At 51.8% G+C, this 18351-nt stretch overlaps 6 protein-coding genes across 6 annotated transcripts; 2 read left to right on the top strand and 4 right to left on the bottom strand.

Annotated features, from left to right (window-relative positions):
• Positions 1–531: 531 nt before the first annotated feature.
• On the bottom strand, positions 532–1014 carry AA0111_g2443 (hypothetical protein; the record flags this gene model as incomplete). The annotated part of the gene is made up of 2 exons (XM_028648215.1): positions 532–876; positions 931–1014. 2 exons carry the CDS (start codon positions 1012–1014, stop codon positions 532–534), a joined length of 429 nt encoding a protein of 142 aa, XP_028509766.1.
• Positions 1015–1574: 560 nt separating this feature from the next.
• On the bottom strand, positions 1575–3436 carry AA0111_g2442 (hypothetical protein; the record flags this gene model as incomplete). The annotated part of the gene is made up of 2 exons (XM_028648214.1): positions 1575–3356; positions 3407–3436. 2 exons carry the CDS (start codon positions 3434–3436, stop codon positions 1575–1577), a joined length of 1812 nt encoding a protein of 603 aa, XP_028510218.1.
• A 588-nt stretch (positions 3437–4024) lies between these two features.
• Positions 4025–6532, bottom strand: AA0111_g2441 (putative beta-glucosidase M; the record flags this gene model as incomplete). The annotated part of the gene is made up of 5 exons (XM_028648213.1): positions 4025–5488; positions 5536–5778; positions 5830–5906; positions 5968–6360; positions 6409–6532. 5 exons carry the CDS (start codon positions 6530–6532, stop codon positions 4025–4027), a joined length of 2301 nt encoding a protein of 766 aa, XP_028509765.1.
• A 1634-nt stretch (positions 6533–8166) lies between these two features.
• Positions 8167–8992, top strand: AA0111_g2440 (hypothetical protein; the record flags this gene model as incomplete). Its single annotated transcript, XM_028648212.1, has 2 exons — positions 8167–8262; positions 8309–8992. 2 exons carry the CDS (start codon positions 8167–8169, stop codon positions 8990–8992), a joined length of 780 nt encoding a protein of 259 aa, XP_028509764.1.
• A 244-nt stretch (positions 8993–9236) lies between these two features.
• Positions 9237–9937, top strand: AA0111_g2439 (hypothetical protein; the record flags this gene model as incomplete). Its single annotated transcript, XM_028648210.1, has 2 exons — positions 9237–9440; positions 9506–9937. The coding sequence occupies 2 exons, from the start codon at positions 9237–9239 to the stop codon at positions 9935–9937; spliced, it is 636 nt and encodes a 211-aa protein (XP_028510268.1).
• A 608-nt stretch (positions 9938–10545) lies between these two features.
• On the bottom strand, positions 10546–17802 carry AA0111_g2438 (hypothetical protein; the record flags this gene model as incomplete). Its single annotated transcript, XM_028648209.1, has 2 exons — positions 10546–17656; positions 17717–17802. The coding sequence occupies 2 exons, from the start codon at positions 17800–17802 to the stop codon at positions 10546–10548; spliced, it is 7197 nt and encodes a 2398-aa protein (XP_028510269.1).
• Between the last annotated feature and the right edge of the window lie 549 nt (positions 17803–18351).

Here is an 18351-nt window from a genome sequence, read left to right as displayed (position 1 = left end):
GTCTCCGATATGCAGCAATTTTTACAGTCTAACCAGCAACGTAGCTTCCATGTTTCTCTCCATGACTTCACAGTTGCTCCTTGTTTCTAAAGCGCAAAGTCCACTCGTAAGGCAGGCAGAACGTGATTCGCAACATGGTGTAATGGGCGCGTCAGGGTCGCACGGAACGTCTGTGCTTGTATCGCCATTGGGATAGTAACAGATGTTGCCTGTCCGGGACAAACGGATCAAATAGAGTACAAGAAACAGAATACTGAGACACACGATGATGCCGTTGACTAGAAATGAAAGAAGGAGATGTCTGCAGCATATAGCAGATACTAATTATGCTGTTATGACCCCTAAATCCTCAGTGTTACACTGCATCTCCGAGGCGTAACTGCTGTAGCATGGTTACACTGTCATAGAGAGAGAGAAAAGTTAATAATGCATGCAGAGAGGCCCATGTCCGATCTAATGTCGGGTTGTTGACCCACTATATTCGTTTGGGTATATATACGCACGCCACCCATCCTTCAATCCATATCACCCTTATGCAAGTTGCTTTTGGCCAGTGACTGGGCATACAGCACCATCTGCTGCTCCGTCTACGCTTGGGTGTGTAACCACCTTGTTCTTATGGTGTCCAACTGTTGCCTTGGTGACAGGGCATACGTCGCCCTCACTCGCCTTAAGCATGTCTGGGTGGTCGGGAGGAAGAACAGTGGTAGCGGTGCCTACAACAGGGCAAAGGGCATCATCCATCTCCTGGGCCTTGGTCTCCTTGACAGTGTTCTTGAGAGCGGGGCATGATGTAGCCTCGTTGCCTTGGGTGGGGACGGGAGGGTGCGAGTGTAGGTTGTGGTGGTGGTCGGTTGTGGCTCCTACTACAGGGCACTATCGTCATGTCAGTCTGGTTCGAACACAAGGAAGGTACTTTCGAGTACGTACAACTTGGCCATCCTTTGCGAGATCGATAGAAGGATGGTTCGGCGGGAGGACATCATTGGTGGTTCCAATCACGGGGCAAGACATGTTGATAAACTGCTGTTGTTGTTGATTACAAAGTCGGATGGCAAAAGTTGTGGCTCGAAAAGAAGTGAAGAGGGGTATCAACAATCAATATGGACTTGTTAGCAAGCGCCAGACTCTTACTGCGGCTTGCACGGCCGCCTCGAAGCTACCCCAGATTCGCAGGGGTCATGCCACTAGCGCCTTTGTCAGCTGCTTCACCTTACTGCTTATTGGACAACGCGTCGACTCGATGCCCCACAACGCGCGCCTTTTGAAGCTTCTACGGACAGCTAACCTTCCAGCGTGATCCTGTAAGTCACTTGCGGAGGCACCATCCAACCAAACAACCTAGAATCGCAAGAATGTACCTAGGTCATGAAGGACGGAGAAGCATATAGACGACGAACCACAGACAGCCATCTTACAAGCTCAATAGATACTAGGATCACCACGCGACAGCGGTAATTGCACTAGAGGACGATACGCGATTATTCTACTCGAGCTTTATCTATCGAGCTGAGTTTAGAGACTTGGCATACTCGGACCAACAAAACTCTGTCTAAAGTACTTACAGCCTTCATCTATATGATCGGAGCAGGCCCAGCCATAGCCAGAGTCTTTGTATACGCGTTTCTGAACCCGATGCGCGTCATGACGTGTGCCATGTCGGTGTTATTTAGGGTAACCAGGACCCCACCAGCACGTCCTCTCCAAGCGCCCCATCGGCGCGCCAATTCGACTTGGATACCGCGCTCCAAGTTTCGCCGAACGAGGAAGCCCATCATCATCCACTTGCCAAGGTCCTCTAGCACGTCCAAATCTGTCATGACGCCTCCTTGCGTTGGTCGGACGTATATACCGTCAATATACACTTCCTCTAGGCTACTACAGCCGAAAATTGTCTCCAGTTTGAAGCGATTAATAACCTCAGGAAGGGGAAGCGATTTGCGCTTATAACTTGTGGATTCGTTACCTATGCTTACCTTGTCGACATGGAAGGTCATGTCGAGTTTGCGCAGCTTTTTGCAAACAATGGCCAAGTCTAAGCTCGGGTTGGTCAGAGCTGGTGAATTGCGTCCATGATTGAACCAGTGCATGTGTGGAAAGTTGAGATGTCTCACCGCCTCTTCACCTCCGTTACTCGGAATCGCCTTGAGGAACTTGCTAAACCAAGTCGCAATTTTGAAATCCGTGTTGCGAAACATATACTTCAGATTGAACTGCTCGGTCCGTCGCAGCATCATAACGAGGACTTCCTCATGCATTTGATGGCTTACAAATGCAAGGTTTGGCAACCAACCCATGGGACATCGACCTGTACTAGCCTCTGGGAATGCTTTCGCCTCTTGATTGTCGCAAGCAATAAGCTCCCAGGGATACTTCCATGTGCAGCATGGGTTACTGAACTGATCGTAGTGCTGGTGCTTACTCAGGCGACCAGCATCACTCTCGAGCAAGAGGTACACGTGCGTGATATTCTCTCGGAGCTCCCCAGGCAGGCTGAGAAATCGCTGGAACCACTGGTAGTCTGGGCAAGCATACGAGACGTAGTCAATCACTACCGAGAATTCGCGGAAAGCGGCAATCTTTGGGTCATTCCAGTTATCGAAGTCGTTGGTATACTCCATGTACTGTTCAATCATCTCAACCAGATCTCGAAAGACAACACCTTCAGCGCGACCGAGGCCATTGGTGGTTTCGTACATGTATGTGACGGCTGTCGGGACATCGCGGTAGTCGAGTATGTTGGGTGTCCACCAGTATTGGTTCTGCCTACGGTCGCAGAAATATTCGTCATCCCAGCGTTCGGTCCAGACATGACCCCAAGCACACCAGAAGTAAACATTCTCGAATGAAGCTACCATATCCAGAAAGATTATGTCTTCGAATGGTGTGTATCCCATATGGCGATATACTCTTTGCAGTGCGTCTGGCAAGGGCGGGCAGGAAAGCAGATCCATTGGCGTAGGATTGTAGGCGTACTTCATAGTCCTCATACCAGCTCTAACCATGTCGAAGAATTCTCCTTCGGCGGAGGGAGGGTTGTAGGCATGTGCTATTGACTTCAACCCAGCTCGCATCATCTTGAAGAACTCGCCGTCAGCCGACGTCTTCTGATGCTCATACTCGATATAACCTATGCATGCATGACTTAGACGTTGGAAGACATCGTCATCGTTGAAGCGAGTTTCTACCCAGTCTTCCACATAACCGTATTCGTTGGCGTACTCGATGTAACCTTCCGCGATCTTCCCAAGCTCCTGGAAGGCTAAAAGCAGGGATATGTTCTCGAACTGGTCCTTGGAAGCGGGCTTTTCCTCGATCGTTTGTACAACATCTATGTAGGTTTTCTGGATATCCTCCTAGGATTCATCAGCAACCATACTAGAGGAGAAGACTGGAACAGACTTACTGATAAAGGGTAGTTAATGCTCTTGACCATTGGTAGATTTGATATATTGGGTTGAGAGAATTTTACACCTTCAGGTTGAGTTTACTGGACCTGAAGAAGGGTAATACTACTATAAAGCTGGGATTAATATAAAGCCAAGAAGGGGGTGCCTGGAAAAGGGGAGCCCAACAGCAGCGAGTGCAAGCTGTTGATGCTCACGGAACAGTATGTACGTCTGTGCACTCTTGCCTGCTACGGCTCAGGCACTAGAAATATGTAATTCTCGGAAGAGTGAAAGGGAGTTCGAGTATAATGTAAGTTTTACCTTGTAAGTTTGTTTACATCAAGCTCGTTGAACAGCTTGTATGGATGCTAACATGTGCATAATCAGAAACAACAATTTACAGACTTTATAAGAAATTTCGAGGATGACGGATGTGCGCGCAATTGCAGTACCGTGGTTGCTATCCATTCCAGCCATGGTATTGCGATAAGCCGAACCGACGACTAGCCACTCACAAATCCTGAAATCCATATTCTCCACATGTAAAAGAGGCTCTCGAATCAAAATGTCGCAAACGCAAAAGCCTCGAGGATGACATAAAACGATGTTGAATACTGTTAACTCGTTCTACCAACCTATTCTACTACAATCTCACCTTCTTGCCTTATGTCACGACTGCTTGCTCCCACCCAAACCGCATACCTGCCTCGCTGAAGCTCCCATGACTGCGCGGTAACATTCCAGACACTCAGATCGCGCCTGTCCAATGCAAATTCAACCTCTCGACTTTCGCCAGGCTGCAATAAACCTACGCGTTCGAAACCTCTCAGCTGCCTTTGTGGCGCATTGGGTACTCCCAAGTACAGCTGCGCCACCTCATGACCAGCGACCTTGCCAGTGTTGGTAATGGTGACTGTGGCGCGGTACAACACTTGCCATAGCCATGGATGACCTCCTTGTACAATCGGCACAGACGATGACGGGAAAGCAGAAAGACTCGCGTTCGCCACGCGTTCAACTGTCATGTTTGAATAATCAAATGTCGTGTACGAAAGGCCGTAACCGAACTCATACTGTGGTGTGATGTTCTGCGCATCGAAAGCGCGGTAATCGATATACAGACCCTCGGTAAAGTTCGATTGCAAGAAAGCCGGGATGGAGAGATCGACAGTTCCGTTCAGCAAGTGGCCGTAATCAGACTCTTTCCGAGCGACAGTATATGGCAGGCGACCAGAAGGGTTCACATCGCCATACAAGACATCGGCGATGGCGTTGCCACTCTCCTGGCCGGGGACGCCGGCGAAGAGAACGGCGGTGATGTTTGGATGGTCGATCCAGGCGTCTACGGTGCGGATACCAGCATTGTGAATAACAACGATCGTGTTTGAACAGTTGGTAGCAACGTTGTTGACGAGCTGATCACTAAACTCGTCTGTGAGGGAAGTGCGATCGAAGCTTTCTGATGCGTAGGCGTTGATGAAGACGAGACATGCATCGGCGTTGGCGTATACAGTTGGGTTTACACCGAAGAAGTCCCACCGTAGTGTTCCGCGATCTGCAATGATACGGTCTTGGATAGCCTTGAAGGGACTGATCACGTATGGCGGTGTGCTGGAGCCCGAACCACCTGCTGTGATCAGAGTGCCGTTGAGTGTATTCCAACCGAAATTCTCTTCGTAGCCGCCACCGAAGCGGGAAGGGTTGTTCCAAGGCTGAGCTTTCACTTCAGCGTCATAGCCATAGATGTTCAGAAAACGAGGATTGCGAAGCGGTAGGGTGTTGTTGAAGTTCTTGACCAGCACGGTTCCGGCAGCTCCAATTTCTCTGATGAGTGACCCATGGTCTTCGCGTACATCCACAATCTCGTGTTCTACGTTGTATGGATATACAGCGTTTTCTGGAAACCCTTCGTTCTGGTTGAGATAGAACCACGCTGCAAGAAGTCGTGTATTCATGTCATCCAGTCTCTCCGTTGTTACGGATCCATTGTTGACAGCGTCAGTAAGATTTCCGCCCCAGAATTTAGCGACTGGCATCACTACGTCAAGGCCTGCATTCGCTGAAGCAACACCAGCATGTTGTGCGTCCCAATCGGATACCTATAGGTTATTAGTGACGTCTTGGTAACAGTCGGTATAGTACATACGACAAAGCCCTCAAATCCTAATTCTTCCTTTAGGATGCCATTGAGAAGCTTGCTGTTCTGACATCCGTATGAGTTGTTCACACGCTGGTATGAACACATCAGCGAGCCTGCTCCTTCGCGTAGGGCGTCCATGAACGGCCACGCATAGAGCTCGTGTAGTGTACGGTCGTCTACATTTGAGGAGACTGCCTCGCCCTCGTCACCGGGGCGCCGCCTATACTCTTGCTCTTGCGCAAGCCAATGCTGTTGGTGCTGTCAGCTTCTGATTCGTATGAATACAATGAAATCGCATACCTTTGGTGTAGCAATCACGCCCTCCTTTTGTGTACCTCTGGTAATAAGCGCACCGCCAATACCGGCAAGGTACGGGTCTAGATGTAGGCGTACGAACTTAGTATCCGTGTCACATGCAGTTCGTATATGGACACTTACCAGCACCAAGACCTTCCCAATTCCTGCCACCGCGCACGACTCTTCCAATAGGGCCTATGAATGGGCCAAGAGCAACATGAATCCCTTTGCCTCTATATTCTCTACCAAGAGCATGACCGTACCTGAGCATCAGGTCCCTGTCGAAGGTTGCTCCAAGATGAATGCCAGCAGGAAATGATGACACGAACTCCTGTCCTCGCACACCTGCAGGAGCATCCGCAAAGCATAACTCTGGAATCTGGAGACGGGGAACAGCGCCCGTTTGGCCTACACAGGGCCCAGAGACGCCATGTGTGAGATTCGACTTCTCTTCCAGTGTTAATTGAGCCACGAGGTCTTTCGCACGAGCATATGCTGACGCCCAACCCGACGAGGTTGTTCCATTACCGACAGCTACGTACGGTTAGTTTGTTGATTCCTCGACATGATCAAAACACTTACGGCTAGGATATACTGGTGGGCTAAGTCCGTATAGCGGTACTTCGGACTCATTGGTGTATCCTTGCGAGACTACTAGATTTGGCAACAGAGCAAAGCTCGCTGCGACGGCACTGGAGTACCTCATCTTGTAAATGCCCCGTCTTCGACAAAATGTTTGCAGCTCTCGAAATCACGCGAAGCTAAATACTCTCGAAAATTTTACATGCTTTCGCAATTGACCTGCGTCATTCGGGAAAACAACGGGCTTCCATCACGACCTCGTGACGAGCCCTCCGCAATGTTACCGTTCTCTCCAACCGTTCTCCGCATTTCGTCTTGGCGGAGAGGGGAGAGCGGATACAAGTGTCGATGGCTGCTGTATGAAGGATGGCCGACCCGACTGCGTCGTTGCCGAGAGGCTAGCCTCGGCGGCGAATTCTTCATCGCATCGCCCCGCTCTGCATTTCTCGAATGCACAACATCTCTATTCGTGATGAGCATGCTGCTTCGGTCCTGAAAGTATTCCAGAGGCGCAAAGCGAATTCAGATGCAAAAGGCAGAGAAGTGCACAGAGACCAGTCTTTCATCTGAACTTTCCAACTCGGGGGCAGGACAGATACAAACCACCGTAGCGGTCGTAGCATCGTGATGCATGGCCTGAGTACCATGCCTTCATTTAGTACGTATGTACACGACTCAGTCGTCTCCCCTTTGCTCTGCGCTATCGGGGGGCTGGCGCGTGGGACCGCTCCGGGTATCAATTGCCCGAACTCCGATATAATTTAGTGTATCCGACATGATGTCGTGCTTGAAAGCTTCACCGAACGTCGAAGTCAATTTCACCTATTATAGAGCAGCCTAGCGATATGATGACGGAACGATCCGGAAAGCCTTGGTTCAGTTCCTGGGTCTGACGCCTGTTTCAGCCTGGCAACGGCGACACCTTGGTGCCTCAGGTTCTGTCTCAACACCGTTAACACGTGGAGAGACAAGCATAACCTTAGCCGTTCCTAATTATCGGGACGTTAGCACCATCAATGCGCGAGGATACATCTTTTGTATAGCGGATCGCAGCATTCCGTGGAGAATCCTCGGGGTTGCTAGCCAATCACCATGCCGCAACGGCTCGAATGCTTGAACAATGAGCTGAGAGGCTAGAGGCAAGGGTACAGATAGAAGATTCTGCTGAGGCACTGGTCTCTACCTTATGTCCCGTTACGCGTCGGTGAGCAGAGTCCCGCGTGGGATATGCTGTGGCGCGTCAATATTGAAGGTTCTGAATCAGGTGTGCCTGCATGCTCAGGCACAACCAGCCACCTAGGTTGTTTCCACCCCCTCCAGCTGCGCAAGGCATCACAACAAGGCACTCGGCTCCTGAGACTCCGATTCTGTGTACGATATGACGTTTGCTCAATAACTATGCTTCGTCCGCTCTTGAGCAAGGGATTTCTATCCGTGTCTACCACTCACTCGTTTAGACACCACCTACTTTCATCTAGCGCTCTATGAGCAGCTGCCAGCTGGACTGTGCTTATACTATACACTCATTTCAGGCTACTTGCTTCGTTGGCTTCGTGTACAAGAATGGGATATGGCAAATCCATCCTACTGTCATTGAGGGTCCTGGCCCTCATCATAGCGTTGGGGTCGCTAGGATTAGGTACTTGGTGTAAGCATTCAAAGTCCTCGACTGAATGTATCAATGAATGTTCCTAAACGATTTGTTTAGCACAATTCATCATTCGCGATATCAATCGCCGTGGTACTGGCATACTCGAGATGGTCCAGCCAGAACCGCAGCAGGCGCAGCTTTGGAAGGATTATTTCACTGCGGTTCTAGCGGGCGCCATCAAGATCTGGATATCGATCGCCTGTGTGCGTAAATCAACTATTAGTCTATCAGAGCGTGCTAACAACGCAGGCTGCCTTTGCTTCACTCGCCGGAATTATTATCGTCTTAACGAATATACTCCAACGTATGCGCATAGCCTCACCAGTCATCATTCCTATCGAAAGTCTCTGTATGTGTGCCATGGCCGCAGCCCTCGGCGTGTCTCTCAGCTTCAACATGAGTCTCGAGACTTTCAGCAAAACACGCCTCGACACCGCTACCTCTCCAGATCTCACAAAGTTCGCGATGCTAGTTGATCTCAGCCGAGGTTACACTATCGCAGCCGGCGCAGGATGGTTCCTCTTCTTGGTCACATTCATTACGGCGACGATTGACGCATGCCGTCGCGCTCGAGAGAAGGAGAGCTGCTCATTTGAACCCACGGCATCGGCACTCGGCATGGGTCATGGATATGCCGCTGTCGTCCCACCTCCTTCACGTAGTCGCGTCCCAACTATGTACGACCCGCGTATACCATCGACTTTGTTTGAGCAAAATGCGCATGGGCGAGCGTCAGTGGGCAAAGATATTGAGATGGGGCGTGCAGACTCAGTTCTCAGTCAAGAGGGAAGGATATCGTATGAGTTTGAAAAGGAAATATCTGGGCCACTAAGTTTGGAGAAGCCATCCAAAGTGCAGCAAATGCGGCCTTCACGGCCATGGAGTGAAGCACATGCAGTACAGAATGGGGACGGAGTGATACATGCCATGTAGATCTGATCAAACTCTCGACCCTTAGATAGCTCGACACTCGTTTTGATGGTACAAGGAGAATGATCGAAACACCGAAGATTGTTGTGATAGAGCATACTTGAAGCAACGCCTAATCACGTGACCGTGTGTCTAGCGCGTTAGACTAGCGCGAAACGCATGCCCTGCGTCATCGCCAGTAGCAGCGTGGCGCGTCAAACCGCAACCATCCACTTTCCACATCCCAATCTACACGTCCCAAAACAAGATGGCCGGTTTCAAGCGTGGTGGTGCCCGAGGGGGCAGCGCATTTAAGAAAACTTTCCCAAAGAAACGTTCCTCGCCCGACGCTGATGACGATAACGCGGCGCGCGCGAGCAAGAAGACCAAGGCCGGAGACGACAACGACGACGACTCTGTACCAGTGGTACCCGAGCTCAAGACAGACGACAATGGCGATGCATATGTCAGCGTAAGTTGCACAAGGAAAGGGGAACAAAGAGAAGAACGGAGAGGATAGCGCTAAGGTGATCCTAGCTAAATACCAGCGGAAAACGACGCGTGACTGTGAGCGACTTCAACAAGAGCACACTAGTTAGTATACGAGAGTACTATGTTACTGATTCTGGAGAGACGAAGCCGGGCAAGAAGGTATGTGCTGATGATCTAAGCTGTTTCGATCCTATGTTCTCCTCTACGTGTTTAGATGATGATAGATTTACTGACGGTCACTGCACACAGGGCATCTCACTTACAATCGATCAATACAACGCTTTGCTCGCTTCAGCACCTCTTATCGAATCTGCGCTTGCGAAGAAGGACATACAGGTCTTAAGACCGGATTATGAGGCTGATCTGGGTGCAAAGATTGGGGAGCACGAAAAGGAAGAAGAAGAAAATGAAGAGAGAGACGATGAGAAGACTGCGAAGAAAGAAGAAGACGAGGATGATGATGATGATGAGGAGTAATAGTCAAACATTCTCCGGGCGCACTGCTACACTATTGTTCACACACGACTATAAATATGGTCATGCAACAGTAGTTCGGACAAGTCGAAAGACACATGACCACGGCAATGGGAACAAAGAACGAAGGCGATCGTTTCATTACGCTCATAGAAGAGCCTACGTATCGACTAAAGTTATAAACAAGAACATGTATGTAATCAGCAATGTTACTCAAGTGAGGTAACCAAACAACCTCCAGGCCGATAAACCCAAATGCATATCCGCCGATAGCTTCCCCTAGCGCCTATGTAACCTCAAGTAAAGAACTCCGAGTGGAAAACTCAACACTCCTAAACGTTCGTCGAATCCATCATTCCTCATGAACCCTCATCAGATCAACAGGAACCAAAGCCAACCAAACTCCATCGTGCCGGGGCATATACACATAAGCCATCAATCGTGCATCGCGATTCTGGAGAACACGCCACTATCAAGCTCGACATATCAATCGGCGATGCCAACTCTGAAACCCTAGGAGGGCGAGTCGAAGCTTCAAACCAAAAGACACGGAGCGAGACATCAGAGCGTAGGTAACTCAGCAATCGTTAACAGATTTGGTAGGTGTTGATTTAGCCGACAGTGCTCGCCTCCTCCTCAGCCTGACGTCGGAAATAGTCAGCATCGACTAAGGAGTTACTGAGGTCGGCAGTAGGTAGATCAGTGCCAACCCCGGAGTCGCTAGGTGGAGAGTAGTTTTCCTTCATTTCTTCCCGGACGGCATCAACAGCACGAACAATTTCTGACTGAGTTGGCAGGTCGACGTCGTGGTCAGCGGTGGCGGTCGAGATCTCCGAGCCAGTGACATCCGAGGGGTTGATAGTAGCCGTGGGCTCATTGTCTTCTTCGTCATCGGAATACACCGACCCTTCCTCGTCGATGGGCTGTTCACCACGAGCAGCAGAGTGAGCCGACTGCGCACCGTATGAGGTACGGCGGTCGTGATCAATGTCACTACCGGTCATGTACGACGAACCAGAAGCGTATGTGTACTCACTCCCTGTGCCGCCGAAGCTGGAGCGTCCATCGTAGCCTGGTGTCTCGCCTTCAGCATAGTCGCGGCTGTCAAGACTGTACCGACGCTCAGTGCCGGTCTCACTCTGTGCGTCTTCCTCAATGATATCGTGAGATATCGGCGTCGTCTCGTGCTCATCTTCCTCAGGTAGAACACCGTTTTCCTTGTTGGCGATAGCGGCGCTGGGACGACCACCCCAAGACCCCTTCCGAGAGTAATTGCTCGTCTTGACAGAGTGACTGCGGCCCAGTCCGCCAGCTTTGCTATTAGCTGGGGTCGAAGTTGCCGGGTAAGCTTGAGCTCCATTGGGCGCGTTGCCGCTGATTTGACTGAGAGACAAGATACGGCGCTGTGCTGGGTTGGCAGGCGCCCCGCGGCGAATAGCAGGGCGAGGCTTGAGCGCAAGAGAGAGTCCATTAGCTGCAGTGCTGGGAGGGGGCATAGCCCTGGCGTCTTCGTTCCCAGCTTCTGCGTTCATACGCTTCTTGAGTTTGGAAGCATTCTTCGACCCACCCTTGGTCATCATCAGAGCACGGGAGTGATCCATGATACCGTTCAAGATGCGACGCTCCAGTGCATCGGCCTTGGTGTCCATGAAGTGCAGTTCCTCTCGACGAATGTCGAGCGCAGTGTGGAGAGACGAGACCTCGCCAGTGAGGCGCACCTTTTGGTTCGCAAGGTTCTCGCGCTCGGCTTGCAGACTTGCGACGGCAGCAAGAAGGGAGTCTTTCTCCTCCTTGAGCTCTGCCATGGTCCGGTCTTTCTCTTCTTGCAGTTCAGCCATGACGCGTTCCTTCTCTTCCTTCAGTTCTTGCACAACACGCTCCTTTTCGGCCTTCATCTCCTGAATGTCCGCAAAGAGCTGCTCCTTCTGTGTCGCCTTCTCGGCCCGCAAGCTTTCCAAGTCAATCTCCAGCTGCTCCTTCTGAGTCGTCCTGCGTTCAATGAGCAGACCAAGTTCCTCGGCTTCGCGTTCCTTAGACTCATTGCCGTCGGTAATAAACTGCGTCTGCTTGGCAACGAACTCGCTCAGCTCTGCAGCGGTTATCTTGACTTGGGCGTGGATCTCGTCTAGCTTCTCAAGGTTTCCTGCCGATTTACCTGCCTCATCAGCATGGCCGAGGAGCTTGTCAAGCTTCTCATGCACCGCGCCGTCATCGTAATTTGGCGACGGTTCAATCGCAAGCAGCTTGTCGAGTTTCTCTTGCACAGGTGCATCGTCGTACTTGTCCGGAAGCTCGATAGCTGGAGCTGGCGCAGGGAGAAGCTTCGGCAGATTGGCAAAGTGCGTTTGCAATTCTTCGGAACGAGCCTTAGCTTCTTCGTTCCAAGCACGAGCGTTCTCATCTGCCTCTTCCTTGGCCTTCTGCGCGTGCTCATAGTGAGCCTTGACCAATGCTTCAATCTCGTGCAGGGCAACCATGAACTTGGGATGATACTCAGTAATGTTATCCTGGATGTTGTTGAAGACGTTTTCGACGTTCTTGATCTCGTCACGAGTGTGAGAATGCTCAGTCTTGTCGTCGAGCTTCTGCTCCTCGTACTTGGTCATGGTCTCGTTCTTTTGCTCCTCAAGCTTGGCGATGTACTCGATTTTCTGCTCCTCAAGCTTTGCGATGGTTTCAAGCTTCTGCTCATCGAGCTTTTCCATCAATGCGAGTTTCTGTTCTTCGTACTTCGCAAGAGTTTCGTCCACCTTGCTGATGACGGCTGAGGAGTCGGTCGTCCACTGGGTAGAGGCACCTTCAAATTGGGAAGTGGCACCTTCGAATCGATCATTCATACCCGCGATAGTAGCGCCAAGAGTATCGATGGTCAGACGAAGCTCGTCGGCAGTTGCCTTGGTGCTCTCGAGCATCTTCTCTTGTTCTTCTGACTTCTCCTTCATGACCTTTGCAAGTTCGTCGGCCAGGAGTTGAGCATCGTCGTACTTCGCCATGAGCGTGTTGAATTTGTCCTCTAGGCTTTCTGTGAAGCCTGCAACAATGGCGTCCTTGACTTCATCGTGCTTCTCAAGATGAAGTGCCGATTTCTCCGCTTGGTCGTTCTGGAGGCCCTCGATAGATCCGTGAGCGCGCTCGAACTCCCTCGAAAGAATCTCCATGAGTTCCTTGACATCAGCGGTGACGTTGTTAGCACCGATAGTCTCCTCCAACGTTTTGAAGGAAGCTTGGAGGCCTTCGATAGGACCGCCTTCAATGAGGTTGGTCTTGATCTCCTCTCGCATCTCATCCAAGGCCGTCTTGACTCCAGTGATATCTTCCACAAGTTGAGCAGCTTCAGCGCGACGTTCGTCGAAGTTGGTGGCGGTCTTCATGATGTCTTCCTCGTAGGTGTCCTTCATCTTGTCGTGGCTATCGCGGAAGTCGTGGATCAAGCCAGTGAGCTGTTCCAAGTCAGCCTTGGAGGGGAGCTCTTCTGGATCCGGGATCTTCAGGTCGTCGAGTTTAACCTTGAGATCGTCCACGAGTAGGGTTACAGCGTCGATGTCCGCCTTGGTTGCTTGTGGGTTGGACTCGTCATCAGCCTTGGCTGTCTTCATTTCGTCAAGAGCAAGTTTAATATCGTCGGCAATGACTTGAATGACTGTAACGTCGGCCTTCGTCGCGCCTTCATCCTCGAACTTCTTCGCGAGCGCCTCCAAGGCCTCGGATGTGGTACGTACGACGATCTCAACATCCTCCAAGTTCTCCTTGGTGACAGCAGTGGCTGGGTCGGGCAGGACGAGCTCTTCGATCTTGGCTTTGGTGTTTGCGAGAAGAGTCTCGATGGCATCAGTGTCTTCTTTCCTAGCAACACCTTCCAGTACAGGTGGTGCGAATTCCCGATCCTGCATGACAAGGACAGCAGCTTGCACGTCTTTCAGGAGTTCTTCGATAGCAACCAGGTCCTCCTTCATAGCGGATCCAGCTGCCACGGCAGCAGGTTCGGATGATGGCACTGGCTCAGCCCTAGCAGCATCCATGGCTTCGACCTTATCCTGAATCTGCTCCAGCATAAGCTCCATTCTCGACAAGTCGGCCGATTGCTGAGGAGGCAGGGTTGGTGACGGCGGGAGCTCCGCTTGCGTAGCTTCCTCAACAATTTCACGTGACATTGACTCTCCACCTGCTGCTTCGTTCGCGAGAGCAATCTCGTTTCCAGCAGGAGGAAGAGGAACATACTCTTCGACATAAGTTTCCTGCCTTACGCCTTTGAGCATGTCGATGTCGTCACGCAACGCGTTCAACCCTTCCTTGAGCGTATCCAAGATCTCGTACGATACGCTCATGTCGACAGTGTTCTCCGCCATTTTGGAAACGTCGGCCCTCAGACCATCGAGACCCTCGTTCATCGCATCCATGATCTCGCTAGTAGCAGACGCGTTGCGGTCGGGGGTGTCGAGCTTCTTGTCCAGATGCGATTGAAGATCATCGAGTCCCAATTTGAGGGCTTCCAGGACCTCCTCGGTATCAGCCCGGTTGTGTTGTCTGGTGACGTTGTCAGACTGGCGGAGAAGGTCCAGCTCTCCGCGGAAAGCTTCTAGGAGTTCTTCGTTAACGCCAGCAGACTGGAGGTTGGTCTTGATATCATCCAGTGCAGCCTTGACAACCATGATCATCTCGGCTTTGTCGTTGTCACTGGATGGCACAAGGGCATTGCCGAATGATTCCTTCAAGGCCTCCAGTTCGCCACGAATGAGCGCGATGTTGTCCTTTGAAGTAGTCTCTTGGGATGTGTGCAAACCGTCGATGAGTTCCCGAATAGCGTCGACAATGTCATCTTTCTCGGCTCCGCCACCGGATTTCGTCAGTGAGCCGCCCAAGGTCTCCCGAAGATGCTCGAACTCCTCCTTCAGTGATGCTAGCATGTCGTCGTTCGATGTAGTCGCAGTCTGCTTCTCGCCCATCAAAGTATGGAGCCCGTCAAAACCGGCTTGAAGCTTCTCAAGGATATCGTTCTTGTTGCTGGAGGTATCGCCAAGAACAACTTCCTTCAGCTGATCGAACTCGTGCTTGATGGCCTCACTGATGTCATCGTTAGAGTCATCATCTTCTGATCGAAGTGCAACCTGTGACTTCATCTCGTCGAACCCAGCATTGATGGCAGCGAGAACCTCTTCGTTGTTCTTGGAAGAAGGAAGGAACTGAGAGCTCAGCTTCTCATGGAGGTTCTCGAACTCAGACTTGATGTATTCTACCATGTCACCACGGCTCCAAGCTTGGTCTCCACGAGGACCTTCGGCGACGTAGCCTTGAACATCTTCGCGCAACTTGTCGAGTTCAGCCTTGATGACGTCGATCATTTCGCCATCCTGGGTGATCTCTCGGGGCTGGTTGACAGAGCCTTGGAGGTCGGTACGGAGACTGTCCAGTCCCTCACGAAGGGTTTGGAGAACTTGCTCGGTTTCACGCCCGTTGGCTGAAGAGAAACCTTGGAATTGGGTGTTCACCTCGTCTAGCATAGACTGTAGACGTTCCATGACAGCATCGTTGTGAGCCTGTGAAGCGCTTTGTACAGCCTCTGTGATGCTTTCTTGAGGGATCTCAACTTCCATTGGCGCAGGTTGTTGCTCAGAAAGCGCTTGACGAATCACCTCCTCGAGCATTTCCCTTGACAGAGCGTCCGTTGGCGGGTTTTGAGCTGCAAGTGCAGGTTTCAGTTCCTCCAAAGACTCTCGCACGGCCATAAGAACTTCCTCGCGGATCTCGTGGACCTCGTTGATAGGAGGAGGGAGCTGAATCTTCTGCAATGAGTCCTGGAGCATGGTCTCAATCTCTTCCTTCGTGACGGCGCCGGAGCCGTTGAAGTCTTGTAGGCCTTCGCGAAGACATTGCAAAATCTCATCATTCCCTAAGCCGACCTGTTGCACTTCGACGTTCGGGTTTATCTCGACGCCGTCAAAGGCCTCTCGAACAGCACTGATGATTGATTCTTTGTCGACAGCTGCAGCTTGGGGTGTTGGTTGATCCAAGCCGCGTTCTGCCAGTGCTTGCTTGACGACGTCGTAGACCTCGTTATTGTCGACTGTGGTGCGCGTCACGACAGATGACATGGATTGCCGTCTTCGCTCACGCATGACTTTGTCCATATGGTCTTTAAGGTTGGCAAGGCCCTCTTGAACGATGGCGTTGATGTCCTCGTTTGATGCGCTCGAATCGGGCCCAGCTTCGACTTGTCTGGCCTGTTCTGCTTCCTCAACCTTGCGAGCAAGTTCCCGTCCCATTCCGAGTACCTCACCGCGGAGATCTTGGATGAGGGTCTTGGTGGCCATTGTGACACACCCTGACTCGGCGACACTATCCTTGATCTTACGGAGGAACTTCAGCATCTCCTCGCTCACAAAATCGGCAGCCTTTGGACTGGAATAAGCTTTGCTATCAGCGGATATCGTCCGCGTCAAGGCACCGGATCCTGGGGAAGGCTGGAACGATGCCGATCCAGGAGCTGCTGCATTCATAAAGCCACCGGCTGAGCCTTGCTTGACGAACTCGGCCAGCTCAGTAACCTTCTTGGCAGTCTCTCCCGTGGCCTTGTCGACTAGCTTCTGCAGACTCGCTACCAGGCGCTCTTGACCATCCTTGGTTACCATCTCGCGTATGATCTTCTCCAGCATTGCGACACTAGCGGCTCCCTCGACAGAGTATGGATTCGGACTACCGATGCGCTCGTCTGTCCATGGGCTGGTGGGTGCCATACGAGGGAAAGTGAATTGCTTCGTTGGGGTCATGTGAGGATCTTGGAGGTTGAGGCTACTAGAGCGAGAGGTGTCGCCATTCATGGCCGCTGCAGCTTGAGCTTGCTGCTTTTGTGACATGGTGGAAAGAAGATCTTTCAGCGACTTGCGGATGTCTTCGTCGCGAGTGTTGGTGGCTTCCTTCAAGCTGATAAGATCAGTGGCATTGTCCTTGCTCCGTCGGCTGAGCTGCGACATGTCTTTCTGCAAGCTCGAGACGATGTTGTTGATGCTCATGAGCTGACTAGAGATGTTATCGAAGTTCTGCGGCGGCGGTGGTCCATGGACTGGTGCAGACGCCGGAGCTGAAGCTGGCGTAGCCGCAGGTGAAGAATGCGCTGAGCGATTGGTGATGTTCGATAACGGCGGGTCAAGCATGTGTTGAGGAATGGTCATACTTTGCAAGGCCTGCATTGTGGCAGAGGGTGGTGTGTTCTCTCCCAGGATGGCTCTCTGGCTAGGCCGTAAGGCAGGTGTGTCTTTGATCTCGAATCGTGATGCTGGTGTAGGAGTGAGTTGTCGGATAGGACTCACGTCGGCATCCTTTCCAAAGTAATCCCTCTCGTAGTCCCTTGAGATGGGCCGCCCTCCCCTACTCGATGGTCGCTCGCGTTCGGGCGACCGCTCGGGCGACCGGGCATCGAGATAGGCACGCTCAGGTGAGCGGTTGTCAAGGTAGCTGCGTAGATCACGAACGCTGCCCGGCTGTAATGACTGCATGCGCTTGTGCTGTGTGCCTTTAATCAGAGATCGCTCGGGAGACGTCTGCAACTTCTGTGGCATGGGGTTAGTAGTGTATGAGCTCGCTGGTAAACTCTCTCGCGCCTTCTCTTCCAGCGCCTTGGCCGCCTTCATGATGGCCGCAGATGTGTTTGGACGAACGCCGAGAGTGGGTGAGCCTGGGTTGAGAGGTAATGGCGGAGGTGCGCGGTCTGGGTCAGCACTATCCCACCTGAAGCACGGTGTTAGTGGCACACGGGGATGGGTTTACATGGCGGTGAGGAAGACGAACATGGGGATCATCCTGTCTTGTGAGAACGAATGTGAGTGTCTGACGAGTTCCCGGTCGCGGGAGACCTCTCTGTCTGATGAAGGCATTATGGTATGTGGTCTGGTGTGTGCTCAACCCAAAATGGTAGTTGTGAGGTGGAGAGTGGGAGCGAGTTGAATTGAGAGCGCGTGAGTAGAATTGGGGTATACAGCTGAGGGTATTGATCGTGAAAAGCTATCAGCGATCCAGCGCAGGGTATATAATAGTTCGTGATATCGTGGAGGGTGGGAGTGTGGGAAAGTGGACTGGAGATGCAGGGCGGGCGGTGTGTTGATCAATAGCTTGGGGTTTGTTTACGTGCACTGGCCAATAGGCGATGACGATGGAGGCGCGACTGCCAACTCAGCCGTCGCTGGGGCAGCAATGGCGCGAAGAGGATAGCCCCGTTACGATGATACGCCAATTGCTTGCACAAAATTGGATAGATCTAGCAAACCGACATTAAGGCGAACGCTTTTAGCGGATATCATGGCCCCTTCTCGTCGCGCGTTGTTGACCGAACTGCGGTTGCCATGTGCCCTGGATGTGTGGCGCGGCGGTGTGGCGTCTTTACCGTAACTGTCGGAATTACGTACCGCCGACCTTGCATCCGCCGC

Source organism: Alternaria arborescens (assembly GCF_004154835.1).
Source record: "Alternaria arborescens strain FERA 675 chromosome Unknown contig_4, whole genome shotgun sequence".
Taxonomy (NCBI): Eukaryota; Fungi; Ascomycota; class Dothideomycetes; order Pleosporales; family Pleosporaceae; genus Alternaria; species Alternaria arborescens.
Note: the sequence above shows the minus strand (reverse complement) of the source record. Positions and strands in the feature narration are given on the sequence as shown.